The sequence below is a fragment of the Acinonyx jubatus genome, chromosome B1 (genome assembly GCF_027475565.1).
Source record: "Acinonyx jubatus isolate Ajub_Pintada_27869175 chromosome B1, VMU_Ajub_asm_v1.0, whole genome shotgun sequence".
Lineage (NCBI taxonomy): Eukaryota > Metazoa > Chordata > Mammalia > Carnivora > Felidae > Acinonyx > Acinonyx jubatus.
The window spans coordinates 63034829-63051980 of record NC_069382.1 but is presented as its reverse complement, the minus strand read 5'-3'; the positions used below and the strand labels follow the sequence as shown (position 1 = coordinate 63051980).

At 36.9% G+C, this 17152-nt stretch overlaps 1 protein-coding gene across 5 annotated transcripts in view; it reads right to left on the bottom strand.

Annotated features, from left to right (window-relative positions):
* Nucleotides 1-17152, bottom strand: part of MARCHF1 (membrane associated ring-CH-type finger 1) — an 853816-nt gene that overhangs the window by 151466 nt on the left and 685198 nt on the right. For all 5 annotated transcript variants that reach the window (XM_053216753.1, XM_053216752.1, XM_053216751.1 and 2 more), the window contains one exon: nucleotides 13220-13270. In XM_053216753.1, the coding sequence (XP_053072728.1) occupies nucleotides 13220-13270 (51 nt within the window). The remainder of the gene's footprint in view (nucleotides 1-13219; nucleotides 13271-17152) is intronic.

The window sequence follows — 17152 nt, the reverse complement described above, 5'->3', positions numbered from 1 at the left end:
ATTACTATTTTCACTATTTTAGCCATCTTGTTCTGTTCTCAGAACAAAGATGTTTTCACAAAACTAAATCCTTCCATTAGAGCTCTTTCCAAACAACATAAAATTTATTCTGCAGTACATGGATTAGAGACATGCTAATTTGTTAGCTTCTTGGTGTGTATGTTTTGTCTGGTTTTTAGATGGGCAGGCACATCTGATAGTAATTACTAATATTAATGTTAGTATTCTCTTTTTTCTTATTTTAACCAAAGTCATCTTGAAATAGTAGAAATGTCCAAGTTGGGGAATCAAGAAAGCACTTTATATGGAACTGTAATCATCGGGTTACCCAACAGCCTCTCATGAGCAACATATGTTCCAAGACGTAAGAAGCTATGTTCTTTTCACTTACCTCAGAACAAGTACAAAAGATAGGTTTGCTGACTAAATAAATAAAATACTAGTTTATTGCAGTTTGGTCAGCAAACTCTTTCCTTCTGGTTGACCGAAAGTCTATCGTAAGCCAAAAAGTAATTAATTGTTCTACTTTCATTTTTAAAGGTAAAAATAAAAATTTACTAAGTTTGAGATTTTCAGCATGTTGTGAGGGGAAGTACAGTGTATATGGGTTTTAGGTCCAGTGGATGTACAGTTCCCAGCATTCATCTTTTCCTTGGCGGCAGCAAGAAAAACACATTCTAATAATTTTTGTGTTTTCTCACTTCAGTACAAAGAGGAGATGAAAATGATGCAAGCGGTTGCTGAATTTCATCTTCAGTTGGCGCTATTTATATGTCACTATTCCTTCATAAAGCTTTGACTGTAAATTTCAATGATATGAGAATCAAATGAGGGAATACATGATATATCTCTGCAGTAATTAGTGAGATAGAGATTTGACAATTACCCAGTTAATCTGATCAACAAAGACAGCCAAATTGGGTAGTTTAAGTCTCAAAGTGGATTTATTTGGCCTAGTCAATCCAAATTGACTATGCACATTAATTACATTAACAACACAGCTGCCAACATTCTCCTCGCTGTAGGATACATGGAAAGAACTCAAAAATAGGGGGTGATGAAGGACGCTGAAAGGAAACAAATGATAGTAAGTAACCAAAAAAAAATGTAGCGGAGAGAAGCAAAAAAACTCACAAGAAACAAAAACAAAACCAAAAATAAACAACCCGCTGCCCACCCGCCCAGGATTTAATTATAACCTGAAAAAAAGAGAAAACGAACCAAGGCCATAAAAAATTTTAAAACGACAACTAATATCTAATAATATAAAAAAATAACAGAAAAGGAAAGAAGCAGTGAGAGGAGACTCTGGTGTAATCCTGTGGAAAATATATCAACATGTCTTTTGTGTAAATAGGTTAAAGATGATCAAAAACTCTGACTTTTTTGGCTTTCAATGATTTAAACAATACTCTTTTATTTCCTTGTAGTATTTGAACTAGAGTACGTCCAAATCCTTCACTGATCAGTCTTTATAGTTGCTGGAACTAAATGCAGCTATTGTTAGGAGACGGGAAATCTGCAAAATTATTTCCTAAAATAAAATCATAGGTGAAAAATTCAAGGGTGCAACCATCACACTACCACGTTAGATGCTACAAACTTAAAAAATTTTGTATGGTTTGTTGATACTAAAGATACTCAAAGGAAAGAAACACCAATTTGGCCTCAGATCAATTTTTCTTGTGTTAAGTTTTGAGTTGAGGAAATTCAGTGGGAGAAAGTTATGATAGTTTAGAGAATCAGCAGATAGCATTCATTTTTCTTGCTTATACCATCTTCTGTCCCCAGCCCCCAACATTCCACAAAACTATTATTTCATGGCTATTTAGACTTTAAATACATGCTTTTATTTCATCAGAGATTCATTACAATGAAATATATGAGTATCTGCAAAAATGAGAATTAAATTGAATGGAATCATCCTCATTTAAAATAGGTATTTTCCTTTGGAAAAGAAAGTACAACTGTAAGGTTGCTTTTTTGTTTCTGCTCTGTATAATAGACAATCAGTGGGGAGAGATGATTCCCACCCCTGTCACCACAAAACCACATGTTATTCATTCCCTTTCTGGATTACTGTGGGAACCAAATACTGGCCCACTTTTGTTTTATGATCTGGCCTGGAAAAACAACTTCCAACATTACTACAGTATCTCAATCACAGAAATTACTGCTGTGTCATTAATTCCTGGGGCTCATTCATGATCAATAGTTCTTGATCTTCAATATTTCTTATTATGTGAATATTTCCTTAAGTCAAGCAAAGGGGAATGGCAGGCATTGGGATTTAAGAACGTGCAAATTGACAGTTTAAATAGTATCACATATTTTACAGATTGGGATTCGTTTTCTAGTTGTTTTGAAAATATCTAGGTACCATTCACTTATTTCTTTCCACAGAGGAGTTCAACATATTTTCAAGAGCAACAACATCTGTCTGATAGAACTTTCTGTGATGATGAAAACATTCTGCATCAATGTTGTTCAATATGGTAAGCACTAATCACATGGAACTATTGAGCACTTGAATGTGGCCAGCACAACTGAAGAAACTGTTTTTAAATTTTATATAATTGCAACTAATTTAAATTCAGATAGACACAGAGCTGGGAAGAGAGTGGAGGAGTGAGGCACTTGCCGCAGGCACATAACATAAAAGTGCACGAAAAAATTCAGCAACCACTAGAAGAAAATTTTTAAAGCAATATTTTTTAAAAATCATAATTAATGCAAAAAAACCCACGATAAACAAATATCAAAACTGTAAATAAATGAAAAATCAGTATTACAGATTTTTTCCTTTGCTTCTGGCTGCATATAGCCTGACACAGCACTGATCCTGTTTTTATTTAAAATTTTGTTATTTTAGTTATCATGGAGTTTTTGCAGGACATTTGATTCTTAAAGTATTGCATTAAAATTTACCTTGATTACTGGATTTCTTGGTATCCCCTTAAAGTTTGTGTCTGGGCCTAATGCTTCACTTACTTCACCCTGGTCCTAACCTTAGATGAGAGGCAAACCCAAAATGGAAGGTACCTGAGGCAATCAAGTTGCTATCAAGTGGCTGGATGGTCTTCTTGATAAATGCTACTAAATTGGTGGGGGCTCAACATCAGTCTCTGTTTCTGACAGGTTAAGCATTCATTCAGTGGTGGAGTGATCATTCACCCTTGGTGAGAAAGAGATCATGGCATTGTTGTCCATATATAGCCTCCTTCTCTGACAACATGACTATTCCATTTATGGGCCCTGGCACAGGAATGGGGGAGCTTAGGACACAGGCTGGCTGAAATCCACTTGGTAAGACATCCTTTTTACCGTGTTATTAAGTGCCTCTTCTGCAATAGATGCCCCTTGGTCTGTATTAAAGTGTGGTTTTAAAAAATGCTTGGGTGCCTGGGTGGCTCAGTCGGTCAAGCATGTGGCTCTTGGTTTTGGCTCAGGTCATGATCTCACTGTTGGTGAGTTTGAGCCCTGTGTCAGGCTCTGCGTTGCCAGCATGGAGCCTTCTTGGGATTCTCTCTCTCTCTCTCTCTCTCTCTCTCTCTCTCTCTCTCTGTCTCTCTGCCACACCCCCTGCCCTCTCTCTCTTTCTCAAATTAACGTAATAAAAAATTAAAAAATGCTCATGTGTTATGTATACAGGGTGAAAAGTCACCACTTGACTTAGAATATAATCTATGAAGAGGGAGGTGGCTGGTGAATGATCCGAAAACATTCAAAGAAGCTGAGAGAGGATGGGTGGTATTAAGTTTTAGGGTGGGACCAATTGTATCTACTGCAAACACTTATACATTCTATTCTATCTTATGTGTACTGGTAACAAGTTCAAGTACTGGCCTTGTTCAAAGATCGCCGTTCTATATATCCACACATTCCAAGTTAAGAGAATATGTTTTAAAGCTAAAAAAGCAAAACAGGCTGTATTCATTCATTCAACACATATATACTGAATATATACTATTTATCAGTCACTTTTACTAGGTGCTGAAGAAGCAAAACTGAACAAAGAAATAAAGTTCTTGTTCTCTTAGAGCTTAAATAAGACAAATAAGAAAATATATAAAATTACAGATCATAATAAAAACCTTAAAAATAGGCAGAGGCAAACCATAAGAGACTCTTAAACACAGAGAACAAACTGAGGGTTGCTGGAGGGGTGTTGGGTGGGGGGATGGGCTAAATGGATGATGGGTGTTAAGGAGGACACTTGTTGGGATGAGCCCTGGGTGTTATATGTAAGTGATGAATCACTAAATTCTACTCCTGAAACCCTTAATACACTGTATGTTAATTAACTTGGATTTAAATAAATTTTTAAAAAAATGCAGTGGGAAAGGAGATAGGTGCTCACTGATAAGATGGTATCTGAGTAGAAATTAAAAAAAATGAAGGAAACCAATCTTGCAGATATCCAAGGAATGAGCATTCTGAATAGCACGAGCAAGGAGGGCAAATGCTCTGCAGCAAAAGCTTTTGTTTGAGGAACAGCAAAGAGGTCAGTGTGTCTGGGGCTGAGTGACTAGGAGGGAGACCGATAAGAAATACAATTAGAGAGATAGTGCAGGGCCAGATTAGGGTTTCTTGGCCAATGTAAGGATTTATGTTTTACTCTGAGTGATACAGGAAACCATCAGAGGGTTTAAACAGGAGCAAGACACTATCTGATTATATTTGAAAAGAATCATTTTGGCTGTTGTGTGAAAAATAGACCTGAAAGGATAGAAGGGTGATTGTTCCCATCATGTCGCCATTTAATTTCTCAGGCTAGTTCTTGAAATGGAAACCCAGTGTGTCAGGCAAATAACAGTAGACAATGGCAAATGTAGCCAGGCAGTGGCCATAATTGCAGTTACTGTGCTTTATGCACTATCATTATTAGAGCGGATCAGCACGATGTGGTATGAAGGCTGGGCATGTACTATGAAACTATTGTCCTAATGACATGTTCTCTTTAATATTCATCATAAATGAATCAAAGCTGGATCAAAGGCAGCTCGCATTCACCTGGCATGGACATCAGTACACATTCCTGATCCTGCCTCAGGGATTTGTCACAATGTAGATTGGAGGTGACCTTGACTGACAACTGTCAACCACGAGATTAATTTATTGTATGATGATATCATGTTAATCAGATCTAAGGAGCAGGAAAGGCCAGTGATCTGAATGTCTCATTAGGATATGTGTGTTCTAGAGCACAGGAGAAAAATCCCACATTCAGGAGCTGGCTTAATCAGTGAAAATTTGGGGGGATCTGGTGTGTTGTGCTTGTCAACACAGTCCCTTCAGAGTGAAGGACAAATTTTGCATTTTAGCACGCTGTTAAGAAAGACGCAGAGTGCTTGATAGGATTCTGGGTTTTAGAGGTGGCAAGAACCACACTTTGGAATAATGCTTAAATCCTTTGTCAGATGACTCAGAAGGCTACCAGTTTTGAGTAGGGTCAAGAATAAGAGAAGTTTTTGCAGTAGTTTTGGCTTCAGTATAAGTAACCTTCATGCCAGAGTTGTACTAAGTGGCAAATCCCATACTATTAGAGGTACCATGGTAAATAAGAATGCGGTGCAGATTCTCTGTCAAACTCTGAATGGAGAAATCCTGTGAAAACCCTAGTATTCCAGATCAAGGCTATACTATTGGAGTGGAGTTCTCTTCATAGAAAGCAGCTCCTGGCATGCCACTTGGCTCTAGAAAGACCAAAGGTCTTACCATGGACATCAGTTGACCACACGACTGAAGCTCTCCCTCATGAACTTGGTAACACAAATTATATTGTCTGGTAGGCAGAGCAACAATTCACTGAAAAATTGGATTTGTCCATTATGAGGAGGTAGGGTTGCTGCTATATAATGAGGAAGCAAGACATATTTTAAAACTTGGGGGATCCACTGCAGCATTTTGTTTGTTTGTTTGTTTGTTTGACCATGCCCAGGATTAACTTCAAACAGTTGATTACAGAAAACACAGCCTGTTACGGGCATGGTAATAAATACTGGAGGTCAGAGACACTTCACCAGTAAGCTAGCTAGCCTAACAGAACTGATCATCCAGAATGAGGGATATTTGGAATGAGTGGTAGGAGATGATGATGAATCATTTATGGCTTTGGCAATTGTATAGCATGAGCTTGTTCTACTAATCCATGTCTTTTATTTTTTTTCCTCAGAAATTATGACCGGTCATCATGTATTAGTAGCCATGACAGGATAGAATGAGTTCATATGGATCTGAGTGGTTCAACTGACGGGCCATAGCAGATGCTGCCAGTGTTCCACCAAAATCCAGTCTGGCCTCTTTCATTGTTTCAGTACATGGATCCTTAAGCTTCTGGGAAATTTTGTGTCCAAGATCCTGTAACTGTGATTCCCTTTGAAGAACTGCCCTTGGCTTCTTAGACAGCTTTACCTGTATGTAAAGACAGTCAAAGTACCTGGAACTTTTCCCCTCTCTGGGAGACCTTGAGCTCATGAATGGCTGGTAGGTGAGGATGAAAGCCCTGTTTTCATGCTTCAAGTGGGAAGAACTTCCAGTTCCTTTTATACTGCAGATCCCCCTTGCAGGATCAGGGGAACTTTTCTTGACTTCCTCCTCTTCCCTGTCCTGCTTCTCCCACTCCTTTGATGGCTTCTCCCGAGCTTCTGTGGTTTCTCCATAGTAAATAATTGCAAAAAAAAATTCATTTTATGACCTATTTCTGGGCAATCTGACCTAAAACAGATTCCTATTATACACTGGTATAGAAAATGTAAGTAGGATATTTTAGTCTGGAATTCACGGTAAAAATCTGGGCTAGAAATATCTATTTGAGAGTTGTTGGCATACTGTATATAGTCATGAGGCTAGATGAGATCACCTAAGGAGTGAGTGCATATAAAGAAAAAGCCTCAGGATATAAGGTTTCAGGCTTTCTTACTCTTTCACTACCACCTTTACCAATTTAACTAAATTTACATTCATTTCCTCAGCTTTGGTCTCAGAACAGACCCTGACTCAGGCTCTATGACAGTTCTCAAATTAGTCTACCTCATTTCTAGTTGTTTCCTAATTATACATCCCATTTTACCTATCAAACCTGCCCTCTAAAGGTATGTAGTCTGAGGCTATGATTGATTTATAGGTCCCCTGTACACGCAAACCAAGATGGATCTCTCAATAAGTCAGAACATTAAACACCTGTTCAGAGATGCAAATGCTTGGCTCAGGTTCAGCTGAAAGAATTCCCAATACATTTTCCATTTAGGGAACACTTCCACCTTGACCTTGTTGGAAAATAAGTTATAATATTAAAGGCATATCTGGCAAAAATGGAGAGCTAAAGATTTACACAGTAAAATCAAAGTATGTATTTGATCAAAAGAAAGTATTTATTTAAAATGCTATCGCTTCTTGGGGTGCCTGGGTGGCTTGGTCGGTTAAGCGTCCGACTTCGGCTCAGGTCATGATCTCACGGGCCGTGAGTTCGAGCCCCGTGTCAGGCTCTGTGCTGACAGCTCAGAGCCTGGAGCCTGTTTCAGATTCTATGTCTCCCTCTTCCTCTGACCCTCCCCTGTTCATGCTCTGTCTCTCTCTGTCTCAAAAATAAATAAACGTTTAAAAAAATTTTTTAAAAATAAATAAATAAAAAAAGAAAATGCTATCACTTCTATAACGTATTGTACACAGTATATCCTTAAAAAATGTTTGTTGAATAAATTGTATTGACTATACCATGCATCTTCATTTATGGAAGAATAAACTAGGTATGTGAATAAGAGAAGAGAAAGCTTTAGAAATATTATTTTAAATACTATATACCATCTTTCCTTAACATTATACGTGATATTTCTAGGTAAAGACCAACAGAACAATTTTGATGAACCTTTGTCAAGTAAATGAAGTCTAGGGGATATAACAGGAAATAATGGAAACACCAAAATATTTTGTTAAGATGGTGGCTTTTGAGTTTCTTTTCATAAGTAGATTACATTTTGTGAGCTGCTTCCCACATAGACCAAAAGGCCTGAAGTATTTCACTTAAAAGAAAATTCTAGATGTTGATTTGAATTGAAAGTACAGGCTTTCTTTCCTTTTGACAGTTTGCTTTTGAAATATTTTTCTTGTGAAATACATAATATGCTGTTGCTAGTTGAATATAATGATTTCTCAGCCTAGAAGAAATAAAAGAAAGGCCAAATTTGGCTAATTTTACATCTTGAGGAACCTATTTATGAGCCATATGTGGGTTAAAAAGCAGCCACCAGCATTAATATCAAGAGCAGCTTTTCAAAAAACAAACAAACAAAAACAAGTGATGGATAAGTAAATGTTGTTGTGTTCACACTGAAGATATTCTGACAATCTCACATACATTGTTTTAAACCCATATAGCTTCTCTGTAACTTTTGCATCCATTTTAACTTGTTCGACACATACAAATCCTATTAGAATAGGAAAAAAAAAAAAAAAAAGAGAGAATCACAGGTCTGTCTTCTATGTCCTAAAACAAACTAGAAATATAAACTAAGAAAAAATTAAAAGGTGGAATGGCCAGAAAAGTCAAAGTATAACACTCAAAGTACAACTGCAATTAAATAATATGGGGTAAAAAGATTCACAGATAAATCTAGGAGAAAATTTTTAATGTTTATTAACAATTCAGCTTTTGTTATTTATCCCACACTTGTATATTTCATATTCACAACTGTGCGATCATGTTTATATAATCCTGAACAGCAAAAATAATAATGTTCAATTTCAGACATATTTACTGAAAAAAAGTCTCAAGGACCTTGATGGGTTCTAAATCCATCCCTCTGTTTCCAAGATAGATGACACTTGTCTGTTCTGACTAAAGAGAACGTATCCTATTATTCAGAGTTCCATCTCAAAGGTCCTTAAAACCATTTATGTATCTTTCTCCTTATGATTTATTTTTTTTGTCTTCCATGCCTCATACTTATATCCGTTTAAGCCTACTTTCTTGGTCACACCCATTCCTCGAGGCCCTGTTTGTATACCATTCTTCCAAGAAACCATCTCTGATCCTATCCTGTCCTCATCACATGGAAGTGATCATTCTCTCAACTCCCACAGCCGTCTGTCTATACTTTTTTTGGCTAGCACAGGAGGGGTTCCCATGACCACACCCAGTTCCAGTGATTTTCTAGGCAGCTCGCAGGACTAAATTATGGTCATAATCATGGCTATGTTTATTACAGTGAAAGGATACAAAGCACAGTCACCAAAAGGAAAAGGCATAGAGGGTAAAGTTCAGAGGAAATCAGGAGCAAACTTCCAAATTTATTCCCAGTGGAGTCAAACAGGCTGCACTTAAATCCTACAGCAATAAGTTGTGACAACAGATGTGAAGAGCTATCTACCAGGGGAATTCATTAGAAACTCAGTGCACAAAGTTTTCATTGGGGGCTGGTCACATCGGTACCTATTGCCTAGCATGTACCCAAATTCCAGACTTCCTAAGGAAGGCAAGTATTTTGGATAAGCCATATATATATTTTTTTTCACAGTTCAGGCACTGTGAACTATTTTTATAATTTAGGGTGGTACGCCATTCCTGAAATCCAAGTTCCCAGATGCCAGCCAAGGGCCAACCTTACCAACAGGCCTTTTGGAGATAAGAGTTTCAGGCCTGCTCTGTTGTCTTTTCTTCACAGGGAGTTATCAGTTCTACTTAATTAATTTGTATATGTGTATATCTCACATATATATGGGATCTCAACTCCTTCACTGTAAGCTCACTAAATACATGGAAGTCCTCATTTCCAGTACAGAATATGATTATTGATAGGTGACATTCCACAAATATTGATGATTAGAAAGTTCTGCTGGTTCAGTAAAACATTGTAAGAAATGGGCAGGAAAACAGACTCAGTAGTGTGGTGGACAATCCTGCCAACCCACTGGGGACAGACTCCTCTGTAGTATCTGCAATTGTCCTGTATCAAAGGGTTGGGGATGACACGAACTTGATAAAAATTAAGAAAGATGCTCATTATGAGTAATATTGCCACTGACCTAAGATAATTTATTATTGTTAAATATACACATATATAGGTATAAATATGTAACTTTTTTTAGGAAACCGAAATATGCTATGCAGTATTTTTTTCAATAAAATTATGTCAGATCATTATTTACTTATATCATAACATCGTAATTTTTTTTACTGTTTATTTTGAGAGAGAGACAGAGTGTGAGTGGGGAAGAGGCAGAAAGAGGGAGACACAGAATCCAAAGAAGGTTCCAGGTTCTGAGCCATGAGCACAGAGCCTGATGTAGGGCTCGAACTCACTAACTGTGAGATCATGACCTGAGCTGAAGTTGGATGCTTAACGGACTGAACCACCCAGGCACCTGACTGACTTAATTTTTACCAGCCTATTATTTATTCTTATTCCACTCAGAACACAATGCATATATTAGAACCTATGCCCCAAATTCACTTACTTACAAAAAGATTTATGAAGCACTTATTTGGTGCTCTCACTGTGATATACATATTAAGAGTTCCATAAGAAGTATAGCTAATACTTGCCATAGTGCCAGTCACTGTTCTAAGCACTACTCCAAGATGTAGATACTAGAATATATTCTCCTTTCACAGGTTAAGTTATTAAGAAAGTTAAATAACCCTCCTAAACAGTTTCTTTGGAATCCATGCTCTTAATTACTATGTAATCACACCCTTCAAACACTTATAGTCTTTTTTTCTACATAAAAATAAGTTTGACAAAATGAGAGAAAAAGCACCCTTGTTCTGCTTTAATGTTTTTTCCCCACCACTTTAAAAGTTAAAGGACTCAGTGTACCCACGTGGCTCAGTTGGTTCAGCGTTCAACTCTTGATCTCTGCTCAGGTCATGATCTTACAGTTCATGAGCTCGAGCCCCACATGGGGCTCTGTACTGAAGGTGTGGAGCCTGCTTGGGATTCTCTATCTTGCTCTCTCTGACCCTCCCCTGCTCTCTCTACCTCTCTCTCTCTCAAAAATAAAATAAATAAACATTTAAAAATGTTAATGGACTCAAATATTGCTAGATTTTGCCACTTCACAGTTGGTAAGTTATATGGTCCTAATGAAAAGTTTATCACTTAGTAATTCATGAAAAAGTAGTGAGAACTCAACAATGTATTTAGCATTTATGACTGTCATTCTGAATGTGAATAAAAGGAAAGTCATTTTGGCTTAAATAAAATAAACATGCACACAGAAATCTTTTTATCTCTGCAGGTGTCTGATAGTTGAATTTCTGCTATCGCACAATTAGACTATTTAAGAAGAGAGCTTTTCATTTCCCTCTGCATATTATGCATTTTTGTCATTAATTGTCTCCCACATAGGGATGCAATTAATCTATACCAGAGCCTGGAAGAACTCCTAGAAGGGAAACTACACCCCAGACTTTTTATTTCTCAAAGAATAAGTTAAAAGTTTAAAAGTTATAAATAAGCTGCATTATGTCAAGCTCAAACAGCAGCTTGGCAATGCAATATAATTGTACCCCTGGATCATGAAACAATATCTGGTGTGATAAAGGAGTTGTCAGTATGTTTACAAGTTTCTAGGTCAACATGAACATTCAAGTTTAGAAAGATGACAATGTTCTGCAGTTGCAGGCAAGGCCCTTCATGATGTGACTAAGATGAAAGCCATTTGAAAGGTATGTTTTTAATTTACAGTTACTTAAGGAAACCTTCAAATGACTGATACCATCACCTTCATGTCACTGAGGAGGCAGCTGTATCTCAGGGAGGTTAAGTGAATGTCTCACAGTCACATAAGAAGTGACAGCACAGCAACTTACACTCTGATCCTCTTTCTCCAGAATTAGTACTATCCCACATCGCCCCTCAAAAATCTATGAAGGTCCCCAGATTTGGATATAATTATAAATGTTCAGTCCCATGTATTGAGATACAATTTTTATGGGTCTCTTGTATCTCTGCATGTCTTGTAAGCAGAATTATTCATAGCTTTAGTGCTCGACTATCTTTGTAAGGATGTTTGCATAATGGCTAAGATTGGAACATAGAGATTTTGTCTCACAGAGCAATGGACAGGCATACTTACTATCTATTAAAAATGAGAGTTTCCTAAGTGTAGGGTTGCATTCCTATAACCAATGCAGTGTGTTTGCAAGTGTCACCAGACCATCTTGGCATTGTCTCCTAAGAACTGGCCTCAGGAAACCAGCTTAAGAAAGTCCTGATACTTGGCTACTGCTATTTTTCCAATGAGTAATAAAGTTCTTTGTTTCTGAAAACAAAACACTTCCCTAAATTGGATGTGGATCTATGTTCTATAGTGCCTATAGTTGACAACTATTTGGGGGGCTCCTCTGAAGGAAAAGAATATAAAATTACATATGCAAAATTAAGTTCAGGGCCATAGAGGGTGCCGGCAAGTGAGTGGCCCTGCAGACCAAACTCTATTCATGGTAAATCTATCTTTGTCTGAATTACGTTTTTGGAAGACGTAATTTTCCAATTTGATAAATGGCTCTAAATGACTTCTCACTCCCCCAAACACAGAGTCTATACATTACATTGTGTCTCATTTTAGAGAATAGCCCTTAATTTTGTTTTCTAGGCAAAATAAAAATCTAGAGTATCTCTGCCGTGCCATAATTTTTTTTTTTTTTGACATTCTGGTGTTTTGCTTAGAATTAAGACAGTTTAGGGAGTATTTTGTTTTTTTCATCCATTGACTCTATAAAACAAATATGACCAAACTAATGCCTTAAAGTAAGTCATTTCTAAAACCTGTCCTGGTTAAATACCAGCATAGTTGAGCCTAAACTTGTAGAAAAACTGAATTAATGGAAATTGTACCATGAATGTTGATACAATTTCAAGTTGGGTATGTGACAGCTCTGTGATGCTTGAAATGAGAGAAAAAAAATACTTTTTATGACACTCCAAAAGTATCAAGTTATCTTTTGCATATAGTACTGAAAAGGAAAAATAACTCATTTTGTTGAAATGAAACTAAATGTGTGTGTGAACAAACAAACAAACAAAATGTTTGTGGTGTGAAATCATGAAATCGTGCCCCTCATCACAGCAAAAGCTTAAAAGAGTCAAAACCATTAACAAGTCATATTTGTGTACTGCTCACAGATAACAATTCAAGGTTAAACATTATAAAATATTTACTGAAACTCATAAAACATGAAAGTCAATAAACAAACAAATAAATACAGTTTACTTACTTTTGAAATATTACTTGATCGACTTGCAGATCGCCCTGGGGATTTGTCATTCTGAAAAATAAAATTACAGACATTGATTAAGAATTTAGCAATAGTCTTTACTGTGGAAAAAAGAAAGCCCAGCACAGACCAACGTCTAAATGTTCTCTATATTGTTCTGACTGATAAATATACAAATTGCCTACACACAATGGTTTTTGTCTTACCAAATTTTATTTCTTTAGTACAGATCAGTGTCCTTGTGAAAATGTTTCAATTAGCATCACATTCTAGGAGTATTTATGTCCAGGAAATGCTTATTTCTCTAGAAAAAATGTATGCAGTTCCTTTGAAATAAATTAGAAAATGGATATATATTTCATTATTTCCTCTTTCATTTTTGCTACAAGGACATTCTAAGTAAATTCTGTTTCTAATGTCAGTAAATATTGCACACCAGGTACATGGTGCATACATCTAACTCCTGTTATTTTAAAATACATCTTTATTCATCTTTTCTGTCATTTTACTTTTGTTCTATTTTTTTTTATTTATTTTTGGGAGAGAGAGTGTGCATGCAAGCCGGGGAAGGACTTAGAGAGTGGGGGACAGAGGACTGAAGCAGTCTCTGTGCTGACAGCAGAGAGCCCAATGTGGGGCTTAAACCCATGAACCATGGATCATGACCTGGGCCGAAGTCAGATGCTTAACCCACTGAGCCACCCAGATCGCCCTCTGTTATTTCACTTTTAAAATGTAAAAATTTAGAGGGGCCTGGGTAGCTCAGTTGGATAAGCGTCTGACTTCAGCTTAGGTCATGATCTCCCAGTTCATGAGCTTGAGCCCCGTGTTGGGCTCTGTGCTGACAGTTGGAAGCCTGGAGCCTGCTTTGGATTCTGTGTCTCCCTCTCTCTCTCCTCCTCCCTGGCTCACACTCTGTCTCTCTCTGTCTCTCAAAAATAAATAAATGTTAAAACAATAAAGTGTAAAAATTTAGAAGATAGTTTTAAATTTAAAACACTTAATTAAGTTAAAAACCTTTAAAAATTATTTTAAAATTTGAAACTTAAAAATACACTAAAAAAATTATACCCTCAGTTCTTGCCTCTTAAAGGATATCCAATTTAGTAGAAAAGCATGAGAAAAGCTTTTGAATATTTTAAGAAAACTGTACAATTTTAAGGTAGAGAGAGACCTTAGAAAATGGAGCCCTTCTTTTGAAACCCAGAAGCATTCTTTTCCCAGCAATGGCAGTGCTCATGCTCAAGCTGGAGTCAGCCTGAGGCCTTCTGTCCAGTCCAGTCTGGTTGCTCGTTCTACTCTGCCAATTATCGGCTAGTGGATAATTGACTGACAAATCACAATGCATGGGTATTATGAATTTTACATGTACCAAGAGATCACAGTACACCTTTCCTTCTGTAGAGAAAATGTTGGAAGGAGCTGTTCTGGAAACCAAGAGTTTGTGAAGGATCTGAATTAACACCTTAATATTCTTTTAAGAAATTTTCTGAGCATCTAGACCTGGTGCCAAAGTGGACCTGTGTAGACAACTACAGTGCATCTTGACAGAGGTTGTTTTTGAGAACTAAGATGTTCTAACAACCTGCAGGTCTGAAATTGCCCCATGATGACTGCTAGAGACAGTTTCAGCAACACAGCGATGACAGGGTAAGGCAAGTGTTATTGTGGAGAAACAGTAGATGCATTTACTGCAAATTGTCACTGTGTCATGTGCAGGCTTGCACATATTCCAGCTGAATAGTATTTTTTCCTTTACATGCAACATCCATCTCATACAACCACTGATGTCACTGTGGAGCGTGTTATTACAGACCAAGATGAGTCACAACGATACGATTAGTTACACCTCATAACAGCCCCGTGATCCAGCTGGAGATTAATGTATGTACTGCCAGCAGACATTTTTCCTTGATTAGCTTCCTCTGGTGATGGAGAGAGGTACTTTTCTCCTGACATCTCAGCTCCTCTTCTAGATACCAGAAAACAAAACTAATCCATCTTCCCTTCTGAGTGAAATGCAGGATTCTGACACACTATTGTATAGAACAGACGGAAATAAGTCACATAATATAATAGAGAAGAATTTTGTGTAGTAGTTGTTTTGTTATGTTTTCCATATTTCCATGGTATGTGAAAACATAATTAAGGAACTAGGACTGAAAGGTGCTTCAACAAGAGCCCAGAGGTACCACAGAAATTTAACACTACATCAGATAACTTAATTTTGCAAACCAAATAGGACTTTGTGGTGTTTTCAGATAAAAACAAGGAGAGTCAGATTCCCTCCACAGTTGTGAATGAGTTCAGCATAAGGTTATAATAAGCAGATGATTCCCATACTTGTCACCAGCATCCCCAAATCTAATAGGGAGGAAGCATCTTCTTGATTATTTAGTACTTCAAGAGATCTTTTAACTTGAGATCCATTGGTTCTATTTTCTCCTAACACAAGATTAGGTATTGCAAGAAATAAAGGAGTTTAGGCAAAGGTTACTTTTTTTTTTTTTTTTTGGCCAGAGCTAAGCTCCCTGTTGTGTCCATTCCAGTTAATACAGGGGACAGAGGGCATACATGAGTGCTGTGCTGGCAGCTTTGGAGAGGGAGAGCCCTACTTGCAATTTGCCCTGTGGTAATGCACTGGTTCTGGCAAGATCACAGTTTGACAAGCCAGGACTTTCCTCACTGTAACCTGTGTCTTCACTATAACATGGAGGAGATAATACCCTGGGGATTGTTGGAAGAAGCAAATGAGCTCTACATGAAAACATTTTATAGTCTGCAAGGTTATACTATTTCAATTACTATTCACAAGTAGAGGAAACACCCAAAGAGCTCCCTCAAAAATCATGATGATCATCACAGTTTACTAGACTCATAATTTAAACACAAACATCCTCGTTTCTCTGTCCTGCAATTTTGCCTCTATTGTGGATTAGATTCTGGCATACAAAATTTAAGAATGAAAAATCAAATTTTTCTCTACCCAAGTAAGGAAGTTGGGTTTGCTCTACTTTTGAAGCAAAGCACCAGAAGCACTTTTGCTCTTGGAAAACTTCCAAAGCTATCTGTTTCATTTGCTACTAATTAATTGGGTGGATTGTCCCATTACCATTGCAATGACAAATTCTTCTTCATAGATTAGTCAAATACAGTTGTCATACCTCATTATGATCAGTTGAAATTCTTTACCTTACATTAAATAGCAGCTGTCTTAGATTCTAATGTAACGTACTGGTACTCAAATTATAGTGACCTTTTAGGGGACTAAAAGTTGGAACCAACAAGAGCTTCAGACAAGTCTGCAAGAAAAGTATGGGATCATCAATCAGTAATGTTGAGTAGCTATCTTAGCAGACTGGTTTTAGCAGACCATTCACAGTATGCATAGAGTTTGACTTCTAATTTCAGAAGTGCTTTTTAATATTGACAAGAAGTTTCTAAGTTTTGTTTGATATAAATATATCTGACATTGTTAGTTTTGTTCTGTGATTATTATTAGTATAATGATTGTTTTTCAAATTTGATCTTACTAAACATGGCTGGATTTTTATTACCAGAAAGGAAAAATGATTACCAAATGAGAAAATCATTACTAAATTGTTTTAACACATTTTTAATGTTATAATCTGAGGAAAATGACATAGTTCCTTCAAAAGGCAATACTCTGTGTTAAAGAATATACAATATGGCTGGACATGTATGTATCTACACATGGATATTCTATATATTGTACCATTGATCAGAAGAAGGCAGTAAGGAAGCTTGAAGGAGGTTGTTTTATGTGAACTTAAGGAAAAAAACAAAACAAAAAAATTCCTGCCTGAGTGAAGAAACCAGAATAAGATTCACACATTTCACTGATACAATGTTATTCTCTAGATTTTTTCCTTGGTCCCCCTCACCTCCACCCCCTACCCCTGTCCAGGCTAA